The sequence below is a fragment of the Macaca thibetana genome, chromosome 3 (assembly GCF_024542745.1).
Source record: "Macaca thibetana thibetana isolate TM-01 chromosome 3, ASM2454274v1, whole genome shotgun sequence".
Taxonomy (NCBI): domain Eukaryota; kingdom Metazoa; phylum Chordata; class Mammalia; order Primates; family Cercopithecidae; genus Macaca; species Macaca thibetana.
The window spans coordinates 120,572,565-120,593,652 of NC_065580.1; the positions used below are offsets into that span (position 1 = coordinate 120,572,565).

The 21,088-nt window shown below is 42.6% G+C and overlaps 1 protein-coding gene across 21 annotated transcripts in view; it reads left to right on the plus strand.

The window, feature by feature from the left end:
- Positions 1-21,088, plus strand: part of IKZF1 (IKAROS family zinc finger 1) — a 101,993-nt gene that overhangs the window by 74,822 nt on the left and 6,083 nt on the right. For 13 of the 21 annotated variants that reach the window (XM_050785584.1, XM_050785597.1, XM_050785585.1 and 10 more), the window contains 3 exons: positions 3,683-3,850; positions 8,495-8,620; positions 12,887-13,021. In XM_050785584.1, coding sequence (XP_050641541.1) covers positions 3,683-3,850; positions 8,495-8,620; positions 12,887-13,021 — 429 coding nt within the window. The remainder of the gene's footprint in view (positions 1-3,682; positions 3,851-8,494; positions 8,621-12,886; positions 13,022-21,088) is intronic. The other 8 variants (XM_050785600.1, XM_050785592.1, XM_050785599.1 and 5 more) reach the window with 3 other exon arrangements.

A 21,088-nucleotide genomic window follows, 5' to 3' on the forward strand; every position in this document is an offset into this window, starting at 1 on the left:
CATTTCCACTGCCTAAATATAGACAGTCCCAGATAGATACAAAATACCTGGTTTGGCCAGACTTGGTTTGAATAACTAGATATGCTAGAAAAGGTTTTCATTTTCCTGGGATCTGAGTGGAATATGTTACAAAAGCCATGCTTTCTGAATTCTCTATGCTTAAAACATTTCTAGAGCAGTGCTTCTCAAACTTGAAAGAGCATGTAAATCACCTGATATCTTGTGAACATGCAACTGTGCTTCAGACCTGGGGGGAGGCCAGAGAGCAGGCATTCCTAACAAGCTCCCAGCACGTGGAGCACAGAGCCGCCTCAGGCGGCAGGGCAGCGCAGCTAAGCAGTGACAGAACAGGGCCGTTCGGAGGGCTCTCCATCTGGGGCAGGCTGGTACTTGCACTGTGGCCATTGTTCCTCCTCCTGCTCGTGGCTGAGTCAGCTTCCCAGTCCCTTCCGGCATACACTGAGGGAATTCAGGGGCGGTCTCACCTCTACCCATATCCCCATGTTGGTTAAGTACCACTGGGGCCATTTTCTAATCAGCTCATGGGCACCAGCCCGTCACTTCCCCTGTTGCGCAGCTCAGTTTTATATTTTTGACTCGGGTGTAATAGTAACATCTTCCCCACCAGTGTCTCAGGGTTAGTGTGAGAACCAGAGGGGAGAGAGGTAGTAAGGAAGCAGGAAATGCAGGGTGCAAATACACCACATTATTATTCTAAATGATGGGGTTTTTAATAACAAAGACCAAGAAGATTGTCTGTGCCTACCTAGTTCCTGTCTATAAGATAAAAAGGTTCAGTCCCCGAGCTTCCTAAACACAGCACCCTAATGGCACTGCTCCTCCCAGGTGTGGTTGCAGTAGACCTACGTCAGTTCTTGCAGTTCAAACATATTTTTTTCACTTTCTTCTGATATGCCCTCAAATTCTAGGACGTAGGCATCCATGAAGACTTCCGTTTTTACCCAGTGAAGTTATTAGAGGGGGCTCAAACCTTCTTACAGAGGGTTCCTAAAATGGGAGATCTGTGGAGTCATTGGGATTAAAAATTAAATTTCCAATTCATGACATCAACGTCCTCATCCCAATTAAATAAAAATAAATACAACCTTGGAGAAACTTGACCTACTCAGCTGCAATAGCTGTTGACCTGCACAAGGCAAATGATGGACCCCGGCCAGGCAAGAACACACATGGCATGGGCTGGGTTCTTGTGCCCCAGCTCCAAGAACGTGTCTTCTTAGCTGCGGACCCCTCCAAAGGAAACTGCTTGAGTGGAGTGCTCTGTATTGTCACTCCTGGGAATGCTCTGTTAAGACCCCCATGCCTTGTGCTACATGTTCATCCCAGCAAAGGCACTCAGAAGCAAAAAAGGTTTCCAGTGAAATTTGTTTGTAGGCAGGTATTAGGACACCAAGCACGGCAGCATCCAAGCGAACCCCTGCCTGCCTGCCAGCCTGCCAGCCTGCCTGCCTGCCCTGCTCTGCTCTGCTCTGCAGAAGGGCAATGTGTCTGCAGCAGTCTGCCCTTTCCGTCTGTGATGGACAGAGACCCTGGCTCTGCCTCCTGTTTTCCCTGTAGCCCTCCAGACCTGGGGAGAGACATGGGACTCCAGCACCTGCCCAGCATAGAAGGGGGTCTTTCCCAGGTGTAAGTGTAGGGCTGGATTCACGAACTTAGGGTCATACCACAAACACTGTTGTGTCACCAGGATGTCCTCACATCCTTACTGTGAGCATTTTTGTGGAATGAGCTTTCTCCTGAGAGGCCACCCTGTCCAAATGAGAGCTGTGGTTGGAGGCATGTCCATCTCACGCTGTCTGGGTCTCCCTGCACCAGCTCACTCTACTTTTCCTTTTTATCCTTTTGGAGTTAAATACACACAGTTATGCACAAGTGCACGGAAGGCTCAGAAGTGTTCCTAACAGATAATTAAATGATCTCTCTCCAGTGGAAACTCTCCTGGGCTATCTGGCTGCTAGCTGTTTTAGCCTCTTCATCTAGTATTGATTTACATGCATGGGTTTGTAACTCAAACAGTATAGTTAGTTAGTTAGTCAGTTAGCTTGTTTCACCATCACCTTCCAACCTGCTTACATTTAAACTCTCCTCTCTGCTTAGCTAATACAAATTTCTATAGGGATTTGGAGAAATACCAGATACCTCCTGGTTAGTATCAGGACCTCTCCATTGGCCTATAATTGAACATCACTGTAAATTAGTTTCAGCTTTTATAGTAGTGCCTCTAACCTGCCAGCTTAAAAAGAAAAGTGATGATAATCATGAAATTCAAGTGTCAATATAGACTTTTAAATCTAATCTGGTGTGGATGTTAATAGTGCCAGATATGCTTCTGTGTAATCATTTTTGAGAAGTGCTGTCTTCTTTACCATAATCATATTAATCAATCGGGAAATGGTTAAATAGACATTTTAATACATTGTTTTTTCCTGAGAAAAAAGTGACTCCAGGAAATACGTTGTTATGGTCTCTCAACACCAGGAATTGTGGTCACATAGGATTCTTCTTCTAAATAAAGCATTTGTTTTACAAAAGAGTTTCATGTCTACTTAAACATGACAAATTATCACTCTTTGAAGTGAGAGTTAAATGAAATGTTCCCTGATTTAGATTCCAAGACCTGTGACTACTCAGTAGGACAATAGTGTATTTCTTTTACTCAGATACCTGTTTATCCCTTTGTCAGCTCTGGAATGGAGGCACAGGTGCTGCCACACAGAGCAGAGGGTCAGGTGTTATCTTAGTCACAGTTGCAACAGTCCCACCCCGGAAAGAATTCCTTCATAACAACTAAATTGCACCTCTTAGAATACCTGTACTTAAAATATAATTTGTCTTCTATGGATATAGACAATTAATAGCTTAAATGTTTTAGGATTTGTAAAGAAAGAAAAAGCTAGAAATCTCAATGCAACTCTGACTTGTATGCCCTGCCATAGGGAGGTTTGGGACTTTTCTTTGGAAGATGGGGGACTTCCTTCACAGTTTCTTAACTTCTCATTTTATTCAATCTTTCTCCATCTCTCTCTCTCTTTCTCTCATCCTCACGCTCTCTGTCTGTCTCTCTCCTGATTTGCCTGCTTAGGGACAGACAGGTAATGGAGAAGAAATTGAAAGGGAAAATACAGGGAAAATGTAAATGAAAAGAAGTTATTATAACTGTTATAATGAAGTGCCTTTCATTTAAATATAAGAATGTAACGCTGAAATGAACTTGTGATCCTGAAATGCATTTTTAATGAGTTTCCTTTTTATTTTGCTGCTTCAGTGGCATATTTTAAAGACCCTTTGAAAAAAGCCACATTAAAAACCCCACCAAATGCCACAACACGCAAAATTGGATATTGGTTTATTCCAAAACTGCTGATCAGGAAGAGTGGCTCTTCATCACAAAATGTTGCAGTCACTTTATTTAAATGAGTTTGAATTTGCATTGTGATGTGCCATTCTGATTTAGGGAAAAAAAATTAGATTTTCAGATCAAATTGACCCAGCCAGTGAAGCGTTAAGGAGCTGGCAGGTTTAGTCTGAAAGCCTCGTGTTCTATCAAACCTGCAGCCGGTGGAAGTCACCAAGCCCCCGTGGGAAACAACTTTCTTGTAGCATCGTCCTCGTGTCCCCACGCTAAGTTTAGTTCTCACCAGCTCTCCTCTCTCGGTCCCAGGAGAACGGCCCTTCCAGTGCAATCAGTGCGGGGCCTCCTTCACCCAGAAGGGCAACCTGCTCCGGCACATCAAGCTGCATTCCGGGGAGAAGCCTTTCAAATGCCACCTCTGCAACTACGCCTGCCGCCGGAGGGACGCCCTCACTGGCCACCTGAGGACGCACTCCGGTAGGTCCCCTGGGCGCAGTCCGGGGCTGTCCGGGTGTCCCGGGACTCCTCCGCTCTGCCTGCATGGATCCCGGATTGTATCCTTGCTGGCTAACCTTGAGTACCCCCCAGCTCGCAGTCCTGCATTGGGTGTGGGCCGTCGCTTCTTTGACGTTGCCCCATCTGCCCTCCCCATATTCTACTTTTCCCACTGCACCAAGGAGATTGGGCGCAGGGAGCCCCATGCACACACACGCACTCACACACGGAAGTCTCACCTTAGGTAGCATGTTTCAGAACAGGCCTCCTCATCCCGTTTGTCAGGCTGGTGTGGTTTCCACAAAGGATTTTGCGGGAAGTGTTTTCACCAAGTGTACTGCTAAGACCCAAAACGTTTTCAAGTACAATTCTTTATGTTGTTAAGTCCCACTTTGGAGTGTTTTACACAGGTGTAATAGGATAGCTTTTTTGCAGAGCTGGTAGAGAAGGGTGATTTAGGGCACACCCACCCAGACTGAGCCCAGTGTGGCTCTCACACCAAAAACCAGCCAACACCACAGTTGCAGAGGCCAGTCTGGGGCTGTTACCAGATTTTAGACAGCAGCCTTTCTCTTTCAATTAGACAGATAAAGTACAACCCACATAGTCCGGAGTCTTGGCAAGATCATCATAGGCATAAATGCTCCATTATTCTCAAAACACTCCCGGCCTGTAAAGTCCAAATCCACTAAAGTTTGGTTAGATCCTCTGCCTCCTGAGAAATAGTCCTGGGTGTTTCATTATCCAGCAGTCCCATAATTCTACAGGGCAGAGGAAGAGAGGGCTCTTGGCCGGCGTGTCATGGATCATGTTTGCCTACAGTGTGGTCTGTACAACATGACATGGCACAGGTCTCCTTCATACCGTCCAGTTGGGGGTATTTGCTGTAGCATACCGCATGAGGCTTTGGATGTGAAAGGTTGATGGCTTTTGTCCTTTCCCTCAAGGGGCCTCTTGCCCCAGCCAGCCACCAGCCAAGGCCCTTCTCCAAGCAGCAGGCTCTCTAAGCAGGTGCACTGGGGGATGGCAATGCCTCAGACCAGCTGCTCCTCACCTACCTGGGGTAGCAGGATAAGGAGGAGCCTCCCTCAGGGAGGCGGATGTGTGTTGTTTGTGGAAGGTCTGCAGCGGCCCAGGCCATCTCTTCCCAAATGTGATGCGTGTATTCAATGGTTGAGGGTTTTAGAGGCCGCTCATTACATCCATCTCTTTATCACACATTTACTGACTGCCCCTGGTGCCCATTCTGCACAGAAGACCTCAGGTGCACACAAGGAAAGCACCAGTGTGTTACAGGAGGCATGACAGAGCGTCTGAGGGGACAGTGGGAGCATAAGGAAGGGGACAGTGGGTCCTGGGGTGGAAAGTCAGGAGAGACTTCCCATAGAAGGGAGGGGCTTCTGAAGTACGTGCTGGAAGGCGAGTGTCTGAGGTTTGCTTTAGAGAAGTTCTAAACGAGTGTGTGAGTCGGCAGGAATCCCAGAAAGGGGTGTGGCACCCATGTTGCCAAGAACTCAGTCTCTCTCCTGGCAGGTGACCCTTGTAGTAGCTCACCTAGTTGGCTGGAGACAAAAAAGAGAGGAGTCACAGAGGCCAGTGCATCACCTCCTCTCCATCCTGACCTCCTTCGTGGCGGTGCATGTGGAGAAGGATCCCCACATGCTCTTCATCACAAAATTGTCATGATTTGGGTGATCTGACTTCCTAAAAACGTCCAAGAAAGGAGCTATACCAAGCTGAGGAGTTGCTTGCCCCAGAGGGCGGGCAGGTCAGCAGGCGGGCCATGGAGTGGGACACTTGCCTTGTTACAGAGGGACAGGGAGAACGGGTGGTTCGCCTGAGATGGGAAGACAGTAGCATGACGTGAGCATCTTTAAATGTTCACATGGGTGATGAGCATGTACGGTGGTCCCACCTGGAGACAAAGGGGGTACCTGGGCCTGACAGGCAAGGCCTGTGGAGGCCTCAGCTGAGAGGACTGTGCAGTCTGTGCGCCATGCTAACAAGTGATCTAGGAAGAAGCTTCACATCTGTTGTTTCTAAGGAGCCATGTAGACACGGACACAGTTGGCAGCAATATTGCCTTGGGTTAGTGGGAAGCACCGCTTCCCATGTCAGTGGAAAACACAAGCACTCATTCTTAGGTTGACACCAACCATAGGTCATCATCACTCCTAGATTACTCTCATTGCAATGGAATCTCTCATGCACATCAGTCCTTAAGAGTAGAGCTGCTCTCTTTCCTCTCTTGTTGTGGAGTTGGGACCATCTAGTAGAGTACTTTATGTTACTCTGGCTCCAGGCCTATGTATTTCATTTGAGGCATGATGGTATCCTACTCTAAGTACCACTGATCACTTGAGTAATTACAGAATGGTGGTAGACTTTGGACTGTGTATTTCTATTCTGGATCCATGGATGAGCCAGTGGAGAAAACCCATCATGGATGCAGGGCTGCTAGGGATCTGTCTGTCCGAAAATGCTGTAGAGACACACACTGCTCTTGGGGAAAAAAACAGCGATGATTTCTTCAACGTGATTTCACTGAAGTGAAATAAGTACTTTGGCCTTTGTCTGGCAAATTCAAATGTGGCCACACTCTACTCCATTGTGGAATGGTGACTCCCCTGTCCCATTAAAAGCCAGGATCAACATCACAGCTTTCTCTAGCAACTGGTGGTGGCCTGAGGTCTTATGAACTAGCATGTTAGCAGGGAGAGAGTTAGGGAATTTGTCCCATGCTGACAGCAGGAGGGGACTGGGGGAGCTGGAGGGGTGGAGAAGTGATCTCCCTTCCTGCCTCATGGCTTCCTTTGGAAGTTGCAAGCTTAGAATTTCTTTCCCACAGAATATTGGGCTATGCTTCAAGAGACACTTGAGTTCAGTTGCTTACAGTGAACATAGTTCTTATGTTCCAAAGTTAAAATCAATCATATTTTCAGAAAAATGGGTATTCAGACACCATGTCATATATACAGGAAGCAATTTGATCATGGAATTTACTGAAGTTATAGCTTTTTCAGGAAAGGACATCGAGTGGTTATCTATATCCTATTAATTTCTAAAAACAATACTCAATAAAATGTGCAATTTTAGGCAAAATTCTGTGTTTCAACATTATCTCCTGATACTGGGGGTACATCACTTTATGTAGATAAATAAAGATCCTTTTCCTTCTCTATTAAATGGTCCAGAAGTCAAATTTTGGCTTTCATGTTAGTCTTCTTCCTGTAGCTTCTGTTCACCTAGGAAAGAGATTTAACCAACATAAGCTTTGGCTAAACCATTGTACCAGACATTCTATTTGGATGCTCTTAATTTTTATACAATACTTGGAAATATGTTCAATAAAACAACATGAGAAAGAAGTAGAAGATTCTGCTATTAGGTTGGAAATTTATATTCCTTATATACGTGATTAAAGATACTTTATTCAGTTTGTCTCTTAAAATGGTATCTACTGAAGTCCTTAAACTTTGGCATGATATGAATTCCTGACTAGTCTTTCTCTTTCCTAAAATATCACTCAGTAAAATCCAGAAAGGACTAAACCTCATTATATAGAACTGCACTGCCCAATACAGTAGCCACTAGCCACATGCAGTATTTTTAATTTTTAATAAGTTAAAATTAAACAAAATTAAAACTTCAGTCCTCAGTGGCACTAGCCACACTTTTTATGTCCAACAGCTACATGTTGTTGGTGGCTACCATATTGGACAGCACCAATAGAGAGCACTTCTATCATGATAGTAAGTTCTGTTGGACAAGGCTGATCTAGAAGCTACACCATCCTAAAGCTCTTTGGCAAGAAAGCAGAGCTTTTCCATAAGCTCTGTTTATGAACAATGTATTTTGTATTTTCTATGTATATGTATGTAAAAATACATATACATAGAAATATATGAAAATACATATACATATAAATATATATATACCTAGAATAGAAATATATATACATAGAAAATACAAAATATTTTGTATTACATATACATATGCATGGAAAATACAAAATACTTTGTCTTACATAATACAAACATAAGATATGTTTATATTATGTAAGAAAATACATTTGTGAAATAACACACTTATTTCATTCAAGCATATTTGTCCAGCATGGTTTCTTAGAGACCTCAAGTTACCCAGTTTAGCACCTGGAACTGAATTCACTCTGGCTATGTTAGATGTAGCACCAGCGTCATGGCAGATCCGGCCCACAGCATAGACCGAGGCCTACTCTGGAGGCAAATCTGTGGACAATGTGGCCAACACACCGGCCTTCCTCACATCTCTGTCCAGTCGCTGGCATCCACATTATAACATGGCAGCGGCTCATTTTCTCCAGTTAAAGGTTAGGCTTCCGTGATTGAAGCAGGAGAAAATTTGGTAGTCAGTAGACAAACTAAGACAAAACAAGAATCGCATGAGTTCTTGGTACAATGAAAGAAACCCTTGGCCACCAACATTTTTGAATTCAGGAATTTTCACCAAGTCCATCACACTTTTATCTCTCAAGGGTAGAATTTTTTTTTAAACTTTTTTGGTAATAATTGTATTGCATGCATTTCCCTTACACATAAGGCTGGCATTTAATTGGGGTCTTGAACTCAATTGTGTTTTCTGCAGTTGGTAAACCTCACAAATGTGGATATTGTGGCCGAAGCTATAAACAGCGAAGCTCTTTAGAGGAACATAAAGAGCGCTGCCACAACTACTTGGAAAGCATGGGCCTTCCGGGCACACTGTACCCAGGTAAGCGCTGCTGCTCGGAGGCCAGCCTGGTGGGCTCTCCCCCCAGCATGGTGGGGAAGGAGGGCGCTCTGCATGCAGCCTTAGGAGCAGAGCCTTGGGCCTGCTTCCTGCCGGGGCTAGGAGGGAGGAAAGTTTTTGGCCAATAACATCACAGTTTCACCAGTAGCACATTGTGCTTTCTAGGTCCTCATCTGACCAGAGAGAGCTTGATTTTAAAACCCTTCCCACTTCCGATTGGGAGAAACTCCTAGGATAGCAGTGACCTTAAAAGTTTTGGGGTTGTTTTTTGGATGTTGGTGGTTTTAAAACAACAACAACAACAAAAAACAAACAAACAAACAAAAAACACCTCAAGTAGTGATTATTTCTTTGTAAACAAAATAAAATGTAAAATCTTGTTTTAAAACAATTTTTTAACGAAGTTTATCAAATAAGAACTTTCAGACTGTGATTTTAAGCATCAGTTCAGACTGAGGGCAGGGTATCCACTCCTGCCTGAAGAGTGAGGTTGAAGTTTGTTGGAAGCCCCTGGTAGTTGATAGTATTGAGGTTGTCGAAGGATGAGAGGAAAAGTCGCTTCTTTCTCAGGAGCTGTGATCCTCCGCTGTGTTGCATAACGAGATAGCACTTGATTCCAACCCCAGAGCCTGTAGAATAAATGATGTGGAGAGATTACCAAGGAAGGCTGGATTTACCTGGAGGAATGGCAGTGTTATAAAAGGTTCTTCCCTAATTTTTTAAGAGATAAACAATTTATAAAGAGATCATATAAAGCTAATCTCTTTCAAAACAGTATTCATTTATCACTGCTCCTGGAAAAGCCATCACTAGACTGTGAGGTCACAATTTAACGAATGGTGGAAAATTTATTAAGCCTCGTTCATTCACCTTTCGGACTTTAATAAATGGTTCAAAAGGGAAAATTCACCAGAGTACCCTCAGATTATTAGTGGCAGATGAGAGGAGGAGAAAAGAATGTTGGGAATGGCTAGAAATTGATTCCGATTAGTCTTGGCATGGAGAGGCAACATCTCACCTGGCCAGAGCTCTGCAGCCAAACTGTTGTCTCCTTTGCCAGTCAGCCAGGGATCTGGGGCTCACAGGTGATTCCTCCAGGTCTCGGTTTTCTCCCTGTGAAATGGGAAGATATCATTAAATTATCATTTGGCTTCTTTCAAAATCTCAGGTCTAGAATGGAAAGGCATTGAAGGTGAGTGGAAGAGAAGAAACTGGATGTTAAAATAATAATAATGTAACAGTTATTAATTCACATAACCAGACCCCAGGGCAGAAGACTAATGGATGAGAAGATAATTATGTTCCTTTGAAATAAAATGTCAACACTCAAATATTGTATTTTTCTGTAAAAAATAAATGAACGGGTCTTGGAAAGAAGTGCTCCTAATGATGTAGTTTACATATTAATGCTTAATAAGCCATTTTATTTACTCAACAAATATTTACTGAGGACTTATAATCAATAATGCCAAACCCTATTGAATACAGGAATCTGATATGCACATAGAATTGAAAAGACAAAATGAACAAAAGAAACAGACAGTATATCATTTCTGTTTCCTCCACTGTTTTCATTACCAAAGAAACAAGCTGCAGTACACGACAGCTGAATCCAGGGGAGCGGGAGAAGCAGCATTCATTTCACTGAGACCTGGGTTTGAGTTCTCTGTTTTTGAATGTGACCCAGAGCTCATCGCTTAAATGTGAGTGATGATTCGTGCCAGGCCACCCTCATAGCAGCGCTCTGAGAGAAACATAAGGGGGTGGATCCAGGTGTGAGCAAGAGCCTAGACATGTGTCAGGTACTTACCTAAACATGGATGTTTAGGTCACTGACATACTGATACCATCAAGCTAATTCTTCTCTGTTAGTCTCTATATCAGTAAGGCTACATGCCAGTAATGTGTATTAAATATTACCTTGTGGTGAGTATCAATTTCACCCTAAAATGTTAATTTATTCCCTTTGGTGGTTAAGTTACTTGGACTACCATCGTGATGCCTCTGTGTCCCCTCACTCAGGAGGTATGAAAGCTTCTCTAAGGAAGGAGCAGTGGTCTAGTCTCAGTGTGGCAGCAGACAAAGCCAGGCTTGCACTTAATTCTGTTGAATTCTTTCTGTCTGGTATGGCCTCAAAAGGTGCAGAATGATCATAAATACCTTTCGACAGTCACCTTTGGTTTTTGCCCTTGCCAACACCTAGCACTTGTAGGTGCTGCTGGTTTAAGGAACTTGGAGTATTGAGGGCTTTGACAGAAGTCTTCCTGAACTGTGCTTGGGACCAGGAAGGCAGGCAGGGCAAGCTTGGTCATTTCAGCTGTGCTGTGCCTGGGTGGGTGGAACCTGTGCCTTCTGATGCATCTTTCCTCCTCTGTCCCCCTCTGAGAACCCCTTGTCTGTGCTCAGATGGATGGGTAAATAGTCTCTTCTCCAACCCCCAAAACCCCCTTAGATTGGGTGAATTCAATAAAATCAAAGCCTCAATTAGGCGATATAGGAAAAGAGAAATTTTCTGAATATAATTTTCTTTAGTAAAAGGCTTTTGGTCACCTGTTATAATTTCTTAATGTCTTTATGGAAAAAATAAGTTTCTCTTGAGCCTTTGGTGCACAAACAGAATCACCAGCCCTTGGAGGTACATGTATCTAATGACAGAGCAGCCCGTGACTCGTGAGCATCAGGCTCACTTGTTCCTTGCTGTGATTGCCTCTGGGGGTGGAGGCTTTTGGGAGGCCCTGCACCATGGTGCAGAGGAAGACCCCTGACTCCTGGGAGCCCTGGGCAGGCCGTGGGCACGGCTTTGCAGAGAAAGATGGACATGTCAGGAAGCATGTTAGCTTAATAGATGAAGTGTATGACCAGTGGAATTGGGTTTTATGGATTTATCTTTATCTTGCATATAAATCAGGGTGTGGGCTATATATGTTTGCCCATTTAATAAAAAAAAAAACATATTTCAAATGTTAAAATATAAAATATACCGCAACAATAGCCAATTTGAAATACATGTTTTCAAAGTAACATTCATAATATCAATGAAGACATAAAATACTTAAAGATGAAGAAAACCAGCAAACCATACTGAGGCAAGAAAGAAAACATGGGAGATTGGAGAGGTAGAGAGGTCTGGATGCTGTCCATGTGCCTCTGCCCAAATTACCATATCATTTCAACATAAAACTGGCTTGTAAATTTTACTGGAATCTGGTAACCATGTATCATAAAGTATCTAGATATATACATGAGATAATTGGCAACTTTTTAAAAGAAGAGTAATGTCAAGTGATGTATGAAAATGTAACTGAAATGGATGGAACTCTTTGAAGAACAGACAGATAAATCAATAATAGAGATAGATAACCTACCGAAGACCCCGTGATAAATCAGCATGAAATAGCCAAGGCAGGAGGAAGCATAAGACAGGAATGGTATTGGAAGAATCGATCAGGCATTTAAGATAATCAGTTTACATTATCAACTCCTTATAGACTAGGATAAATTGCCGGGAAATGAAAGAGTTATATTTTTATACCTCCAACCACAATAACTAGATGTAAATATAGATCCAGCTATGCAGGATACAAAGTTGTATTTTCAATTTTGGAAAGAGATGACATAGAGCAATCAAGAGTGACTAGAAATGGCCCACACATCAACATTTGCCTCCATAATTTCTAAATTTTCTACAATAGTCGGGGTGCTTTGATTTTCAGGAGTTTGCTGTGTGCTCAGGGATAAGGGACTCTGGGTTTTTCTCCACATTGCCCAGATCTGCTGTAGGTTCTTGGGGGCCACATTTTTGTATCTCAGTTCACTGTGCTGGTCCATGAAGTCAGACATTAGGTCAGACAGTTGTTTGCATCTCAGAGGGCTGCTGTTAGGGACTGACGGACGTAGTGGATTTAGGAGTATTATGAAAAGTTCAAAGGACTTGTCAAAGGGACATCAATACTTAATCCCAGTCCAGTCTCTGGCGATGGTGGTAGTGTCTGTGCATTTGGACTTAAAGAGGATGATGTGTGGTGAGCAGCTGTTGGAGGAAGAAGCATTTGCACGTAGCTGGTCATTGGCATTGCTGTGGCTGCCTCTGCCTGTCTGGCAGTGTTGCTGGGAAGATTAGAATTAATCTCTAGGAAGGGCCTAGCTCTTGTAGGCACTTAACAAATGTCAGATTTAACATTGGACACGACTGAACCCTTTAAACGTAAGCCTTTCTAAACTGGCCTCTCTAACTGTCTTTGACTTTAGTCATTAAAGAAGAAACTAATCACAGTGAAATGGCAGAAGACCTGTGCAAGATAGGATCAGAGAGATCTCTCGTGCTGGACAGACTAGCAAGTAACGTCGCCAAACGTAAGAGTTCTATGCCTCAGAAATTTCTTGGTAAGAGTTAAATGTTTGCTGTCTCTTAAAAAAAAACTATGTGGGTGTTTTAGATGCAAGTAGAAATTAGTTGAGGGTAGAAGAAAGGGGAAAAAAAATCTTAATTTTTCAAAAGCAAAAATTGGTAAGCTTAACATTCCTTAAATATCTTAGAATTTTTTCCAATAAGTGTCTTAGAAATGACAAACCTCCCATCAGTTTTTCCTAGATGTGATTTTGCAGCATCTGGGGGTGCACTGTGATCTGCCTGTGGACATCGCTCCTAGGGGCGGCTGCACCAGCGTGCACAGGGTGGAGAGTTTGGGACTGGCTTGGCTGGGGGACACCACACTGCAGGACACTCCAGGCCTGGCCGGCTTCTCAGAGCTTCAGATCCTCATTTTTCACATGAAGCTCTTAACTCTCCCCTTATGGGGGACTCTGAAGGGTTAATGGGAAGACTCATACAGTGACTGGCCCCTGAGAAGTGTCCAGTGAAGACAGGGCTTAGCTAGGATTGCTGTTTTGCCTAATGCTTTGCGTGATTAAAAAAAAAAAGAAGAAGAAGAAGAAGAAGAAGAAGAAGACCATCCTTCTCTCTAGGAGTAATGCCCAGAGTAGGTGATAGACGCATCAACACCACCATCCAGCCAGACGCTGCAGGGACAGCAAGCCAGGGTCCAAGTGGAAAGGCGGTAGGCTTGGGAACCAGCTCAGAGTCAATACACAGCCACTGCCACTCGCCAACTCTGTCACCTTAGTAAAATGGCTCTCCCCCTAGAGCCTTGGTTCCATGCTTTAGTATCCTCACAGGGTGTTTGTGAACATCCCATGACTCCGAGATTGTGAAAACATTTAGAAACCCTCAGGGCGAAGGTTAACTCTGTCCAGGAAAGAGGACCAGTAAAAGCTTCATGAGGCTGAGAGGCACCTTGGAAGATGAATAGGGTTTCAGCACATTCTAGGTGTTGGAGGAATGGGGGAATCTAGGCAGATGTTTAAGATCAATGAGAAACCATGCTGACCACGAGGGCTGGAGTGGGGGCCTAAGGACATGACAGAGGAGCAGGGCATCTTCCCAGCATAACTCAGGTGCCCTTGGGGAAGCAGGAAAAGCAAAGGTGTCCTAGGCAGCTGTGCCACAGGATGAATGGCTTCAGATACCAGGTGAGAGAAGAACCCTTCATTCAGTCAGCAGGAAAGAAGCATTGCCTTATTTTTCATGAGAGCGATGGCTAGGATAGTAAAGATATCAAGTACCAAAATATGACTGGAAAAGGGAGAGTGCAGAGGCGGTGGCAGCAGGCATGGAAAGAGGGGCTTGTGAAGGAGAAGGGCTGCCGTCAGAGGAACATAGGGCTGAAGGCAGGGATCGGGTGAGGGAAACCATGAGTCACACTGACTCCAGTAGACTAGTGTGCCCTTGATGAAAAGGGTAACACCAGGTTCTGGGAAAAGACGGGGTTCTGTTTTTGACGTGTTGATTTTCAAGGACTTCTGGTGTCTGTGACACATGGGGAAATTGTGGTGGGAGAGAGGTGGGGCCAGAACAGGGGCTAGTGAGGCCAAGGGTCCCAGAGGGCACCTGTTGACCTGCAGGATGACAGGAAGGGGGAAGGACAGAGGCAAGACCAAGTCCTGGGCACCAGCCTCCCTCTTGCAGCTTCAAACAGGGCTCCATTTTGACCTTTTGATTAATTAGAGATTTGTCATAGGGTGGGGGTTGAGAGGAGCAAGGGAGAGAAGGATTCAGTGTACATAAAGTATGAAAGTCACTGGCTTAGCCAGTGGGGAGTTGTCCACATACACTTGAGCCTTTAGACCATGAGAACGAGGGAGGCCTTGCCATCCTGAATGGAGTAGGAGTGAGGTCCTGTGCTGAGCATAAGCTGTGGGATTCTAGCAGCACTGGGCACAGGGCCCAGCATCTGCTTGGAGGCCCCCGGGGTGGACACAGTGACAGAGAGATGGGTGGTGACTGGGATTTGGGCAGAGATAAGGCAGCGAGTGTGTGCAAGGGGAGTGAAGGGTTACTGACCTTAAGAAGCAGGGACGGCATCCTCTGTCAGGTGAGGAGCCTGGAGAATGCTTTGGTGAATGAACATTTGCAGCCCCTTTTAGCTTTTGGAGACTTGAAACCAAATGAGAAATTCATCTGTGAAACTCTCCTGGAGCCACTCCCCAACCCCCACCCTTGTGAGACCACAATGTGGGCGTTGGCTTGAGATGCTTCTGTGTTAGTAGAAGAAATAAACAACACAGTGCTCTGATGAGGCAAGGCGAAGATGAAAAAGGAGTACCCAGGGGACGTAGTAGGAACAGTGGACGAGGGTAGCAGAAGAGGAGTTTGGAGCAAAAGACTCACAAGCAGCTGCATAATCTGTTGGTGATTGGCAGTTCATTTGTAAAAACGATGCCTCTTCCTGCCCTAAAATGCCTACCTTACCCCCGCTTCAACTTGATGAGATTTCCATCAGTCACTCCCAATGTGTCACGGCTTCTGCAGCCCTAAAATTAAGAGGTGAGTGAGTCTCTAAGGCCCCTCTTCGCTTCTTGGATGCTGAGTTTAGCCTTCATGTGAACGTGGAAAGAGAGTAGGAATACAGCTGTTCTCACACAAGCTGGCCCAATAGTGGTTCACTTGGAAGAGCCCCATGCTTCAGAGTCAGCTCCAGCTAGGAGTGACTGGTGGCCTTGAGCGTGGTGCTGGGCTTAGTGTTGCCATCTGTGGGATGGGTGTGGGTCTGTTGCCCTGCCTCCTCCCAGAGCTGTCCTGAGGCTCAGAAGGGGTGATGGATGTGATGGTGCTCCCAACACTAGAAAGCATCTTAAGAATGTAAGATGATATGATTTTCATGATGACTATTGCTCAGAGTGGCATATAGTTTTGCTTTATTGATCCATAACCTATGATTAAAATTTTCTCCTTAAACTTTGACATGAGTGTGAATGAGTATTTGTTTTGCCAGCAACATTCCTCACCACTGGGGCCATTAAAGATTTCCCCCTCTGAGATCATCAAATACAGGTCAACAGGACTGATTAATCTAATTAGAAAAGAGCTTATATTAAATAGCAATGATAATTGTTGTTTTTAGTCTGTCTGGTGCTTGACTTGGGAACATTTTTGAAATAGAGAAAAACACAAAGAGGAAAACAACAATTACCAATATTTGTGCTACCCATTATAATTATGTAGGTATATTTTCTTCTTTTATAAGAAAAAGAAACCCTGCTATATTGTTAAAATAACACGAAGTTAATATAAAGAATTTTAATGCAAAGATTAATGTTTTCAAATCACCACAAAGCCCAACATCCAGAAATTACCAATATTAAAAGTAGATAAGTAACATTCTAAATATCTTCTGATGCATATGTATGTGAGTGGATAGGCTGATGAACTAGGTGGATCGATGGATTGGTAAATATGAAATACTTTCATAAAGATTCCAACATATCATACATGCCTTAAATTCAAGAGGTGAAGAGAGACCCGAACAAAAGTGGAGAAGTGGCTTATCTTAAATATCCTCTCACATAAAGGAATATTATTTTTAAAGGATCCTCTAAGATTAAAAATATGTATTATGAAAAACATTAAGAAATTTGAATTTTTTTAATCCAGTTGTTTCAAGTTAAGCAGTATTGACTGGCTCACTGCTTTGAAAAATAAGGACAGTATTCCAGTTCACATTCAGTGTTCCAGTGTTCACATTATCTTATTATTTTTACATTGTCCAGCTTTGTAATATTCATACTCTATTCTGTAATCATAATTCATAGTAGTTTATTTATTACTAATGCTATTTAAATAGATTCAAAGATCAGACCCTACCCTTTTATTCTTATTTCTGTTTATTTTGATTAATCTCTTAATTGATTGGACTTTACATTCAAGCAACTTTTTTAAAAAAGGTTTCTATAGATGTTCTATTTCTATCACTGTATTGTGTTTGAGGATGTTGGCCTGTTGCCTTCGTAATTGACGAGCATTTTGACAGAGTCTATGATCTTGGGCCACTCTTTCTTTTTCTCCCTTGAGAACTTTTTAGATTTTGCTGATGGCCCTTCTTGTTGAATGTTGCTGTGGAAACATCAAGTCTAGTATAACTGTTTCTTCTTCAAGGTGATTTGCATTTTATTCCTGAATGCTTGAGGGTTCTTTCTTTAACCTTGAAGTTAAATACCCTAATTAGGATGTATCTTGGTCTATTCATTCTGAATAAAAAATACCTGCCATTTAATCTAGAAAGTCCCTTTTTTTTTCTCTCTTTATTTCTGGGAAATTCTCTTTTATATAAATATGTTTTGTTCCATCTATTGTGATCTCTGTTGAGGGATACCAGTTGTCCATATGTTAGATAATTTGTCTTCCATATCTGTTAACAGTTCTTTAAGTTTTTTGTTTATTTCTCTGTCTATTTTTACATTTACTCACTGTTCTCTTGTGGTTTTCCTCTGTCAGTAATTTAATTTTTAGTAGTTCCTGTTCTATTACTAACTCTATTTAAATAGATTTAAGGATCAGACCCTGCCCTTTTATTCTTATTTCTATTTTGATTAATCTCTTAATTGATTGGACGTTACATTCAAGCAACTTTTTTTAAAAAGTTTCTATAAATGTTCTGTTTCTATCATTGTATTGTGTTTGAGGATGTATTTTTAATCCATGCATTAATTCTGTAATAATATTATTTTGCTCCTTGTCTTGTCTCCTGAGATCCGAAATCTCTTTCTTCCTCTTATTCTGTTGCTTTTGTATTTTATTTTGAATATTTTTAAAATTGATTCCATGTTATGAAGCAGTTATGAGACATTTCCTCTCTTCTTGGAATTAAGGATTTTTTCTCCTAGGAGGGACTCGATGGTCTGTGTTTTACTTCCTTTCTTTCCCTGTATTTCTAGAAAATATTTTATTAGTAACCCTGACATTTCTTTTCAGCTTGCTTATTCTTCTTGGTCTGATATAGCTTGATTGACATTTCAGCCTTCTTCCCACTACATTTTTCTTTCCTGTGAGAGCTATTGAGTTTTCTAAATCCTGAAAGAATGACAAAGATGGGGTTGGAGGAGTCTGGTGAGGCAAAGTGCAGCCTTTGTTAAAATACTTTTCCTTTGCTCTCTCTCCCTCATCTGAAATTTAGTTACATACCCTAAGCCATCAGCACTGTACCTACTTGGGGAATGCTTTCATCCCCACAGGAGATTCTCTGGGGCTTCGAGCCATCTTCCTCTTCAGTGTAGACCACAGAGGACTTTGCTTCTGTCCCAGGGAGCCTGCAGGGGCTCACTTCTCCATGGTCATCTGATTCTTGTCAGCCAAGGTTTCAACTGCTTTTCTGATCAGAACAGGGAAAATATACCTATTTGAATCATGTCTTTATAGATACGAGGATATGAGGGAAAATGCTGAGGTTATTCTTGACTCACACTAAAGATTTGGAAATGAGATGAGCAGCGAAGCTTTGCCCTACATCTCTTTCCAGAATTTCTAGTCTTTGAGTGTGTGTCTGTGTGTACTCACACACACCATAATGAAATACATATTATATATAATTATGTTTATATATAATATTCTATGACTATACATGACCTGTTCCTTTAGCTGATTGCTGTTGGTGAAATTTAGAGGTTTTTATTTTTCTTGTTTCATTGGGTATTAAGGAAGAGAAATTCTATGGTAATTTTCATGTGCCACAGTAATCTGACATATATGTTGATTTTTTTCCTACACCCATTTGTTGTGATACCAAGTTTGAAAACAACAGATTTCAGGGTTGCTTGGGAAACCACACAACCATGCCTTGGGGAGAGACAGGATGATTAGGTGGGAAAGCACCCTTTTGGTGGGGCTGTAAAGACTTCTATATTTAGCAAAATTGGCTACAAAGTCCATTCCCCTCAGTTTCTTACGTTTCTTGCTGTGATTCGGTAGAGGGATAGACTTGGATACAAACTAGAATGGATTCATTCTGTTCTGGAGTTAGTGTAACAAGACATTTAGCTGCTCAACACAAAAACAGAAACAAAAATTTGTGTGGTTTCAGTAATGCTATACAATTACTTTTTCTGACCTTTAATGGAGAGAAACACCACTTCTTTGGTCCCTACCATCAGCTTCATAGGGGTTTCATCCCGTTCTGTTTCTGGAAGGGCGTAACTGGCCATGCACAAGTTTTCTTTCTGTAATCAGAGTATATGTCACTTCTGACCACCAGTAGATGAAAACAAACAGAAACTAGGCTATTATATGATACATACCCATTGCAAAATAAGACATGAAACTCAAAGGTACTTTATGGTATAATTGGGCATATATTCCTGGACAATTCTTAATGGTCACAGATTTTATAAAAGGACTATTAGTAAATGTATGAATTACAGAGTAGTTTATCCTTCTGTTAGTAAGAACCAGCTGATGACCTCAGTGTCAGGTGCAGCGTGGGAGGTGTTGGGACCTTCCCTTGCCACCACCCTCACCAGCCATCATCAGCCATAACCTGCACATTGGGGAAGTTTTGAATTATCCCTCACTTTTGCCCCTCTTCAAGCTGTTCTTTCCACAGTGAATGAGAAGGCCACTTCTTCCTTCAAACCGTTCATTGGTTTCCATTTTCTTTTAGACAAAGTCTCTGCCTAGCTGGCCTCTGCCTGCCCCTCCTGCCTACCTCTCCAGCACTGCCCCCACCTAGGGCTCTGGTTCCCCAACCTTCACTCAGTCCTGCCACACCTCCCAGCCCGTTCTCCCTTCAGAAACTTCCTTCTTCTTGTCCCCAACACTGAGACACAAAACCCTCCTTGTCTGGCTGACTCTTACAAGATCAGAAACCTGTGTAATGCTCTCATAGCAAGCTCCCCTTGTCTTCGTGGATTTCTCAGATGGGAAGGAATTATCTGTGCAATCATGCATGAACTTCTACCTACCCTCCCTTAGTAGCTGTCTGCTGCGAAGGATGGGGACCATTCTCACTTGCTCACCATTCTGTCCCTCTGCCCAGTCCAGATGTGTTGAAGGATGGAAATATACAGAGTAGTGGTAAAATATAAACCATTCAGACATTCCAAGGATGGGCTTATGTGCTTTGACTCATTTATGTACCACCACTGAAAGTAGAACACAGCCGCAGTGTTGCCAGTAAGAGTGCAGACAGTTACTGTAATTAATGAATTTGCTAATTAAGCCATGATTTCATACCGAACTTATGACCAACATATTGAGAAGGTGTGCCTTCAAGGAAATTTATTTTTTGTATTACGATATTTACTACAAAGCTAATTGAAGAAGCCCAATCTAGGCTCTGATTTCACCATTGCCAGGGAAGTGAGTTCACGGACTCCTATGAACTGATGATGTTAGATCAGAAGTGTCTCGAGGCCAGGGCCCAATCACTGCTGAGGCCTCAGCAGTAGTTCCTTGTACATCAAGAATTCTCAGTACTTTTTAAAAATAACAGATGAATAACAACTATTTTCCCTGTAGCTCCCTTGCTATGCCTCCTACCCTCCACCACATGTTTCTGGGGAGCCCTGCTTCAGGCCTGCCAACTACAGATAATTACTTTTGAGTATCCTTTCCACTCTCATCACAAGACAGAGCTCATCTACCTTTGGGTTATTTGTCAAAAATGTGTCATTTTATTACAAAAATAAACAATCATCATGTATTTTGATTAAATTTTACACTAGATTATTAAAAGTATTAAATACAATTATTAAAATTATTAATTTAACATTATATCACATATTTTAAATATATTGTATATAATGAATAAATTATTATGTATTTTAATTCAATAAATGTATAAATTAGCCAGTTGTAAATTACTGAGAACACTCTACTGAAAAAGCATCATTTAAAATACACTATTTAAAATATTAAATGAAATACAATAACATAATTAAATTAATCTTGTGTTCCCCTATTTATTCATTTATCCAACAAAATCGCTTTAAGTGCCTATGATGGGTGGGTCCTGGCTTGGTGCCCCCTAGACAGATGCATGGGCCTTCCCCCAGCCCGTCAGTGTGGTGCAGGTGTGACGTGTCCGCAGGTGTGTGTGTATGTGTGCAGGTGTGGGGTCCGCA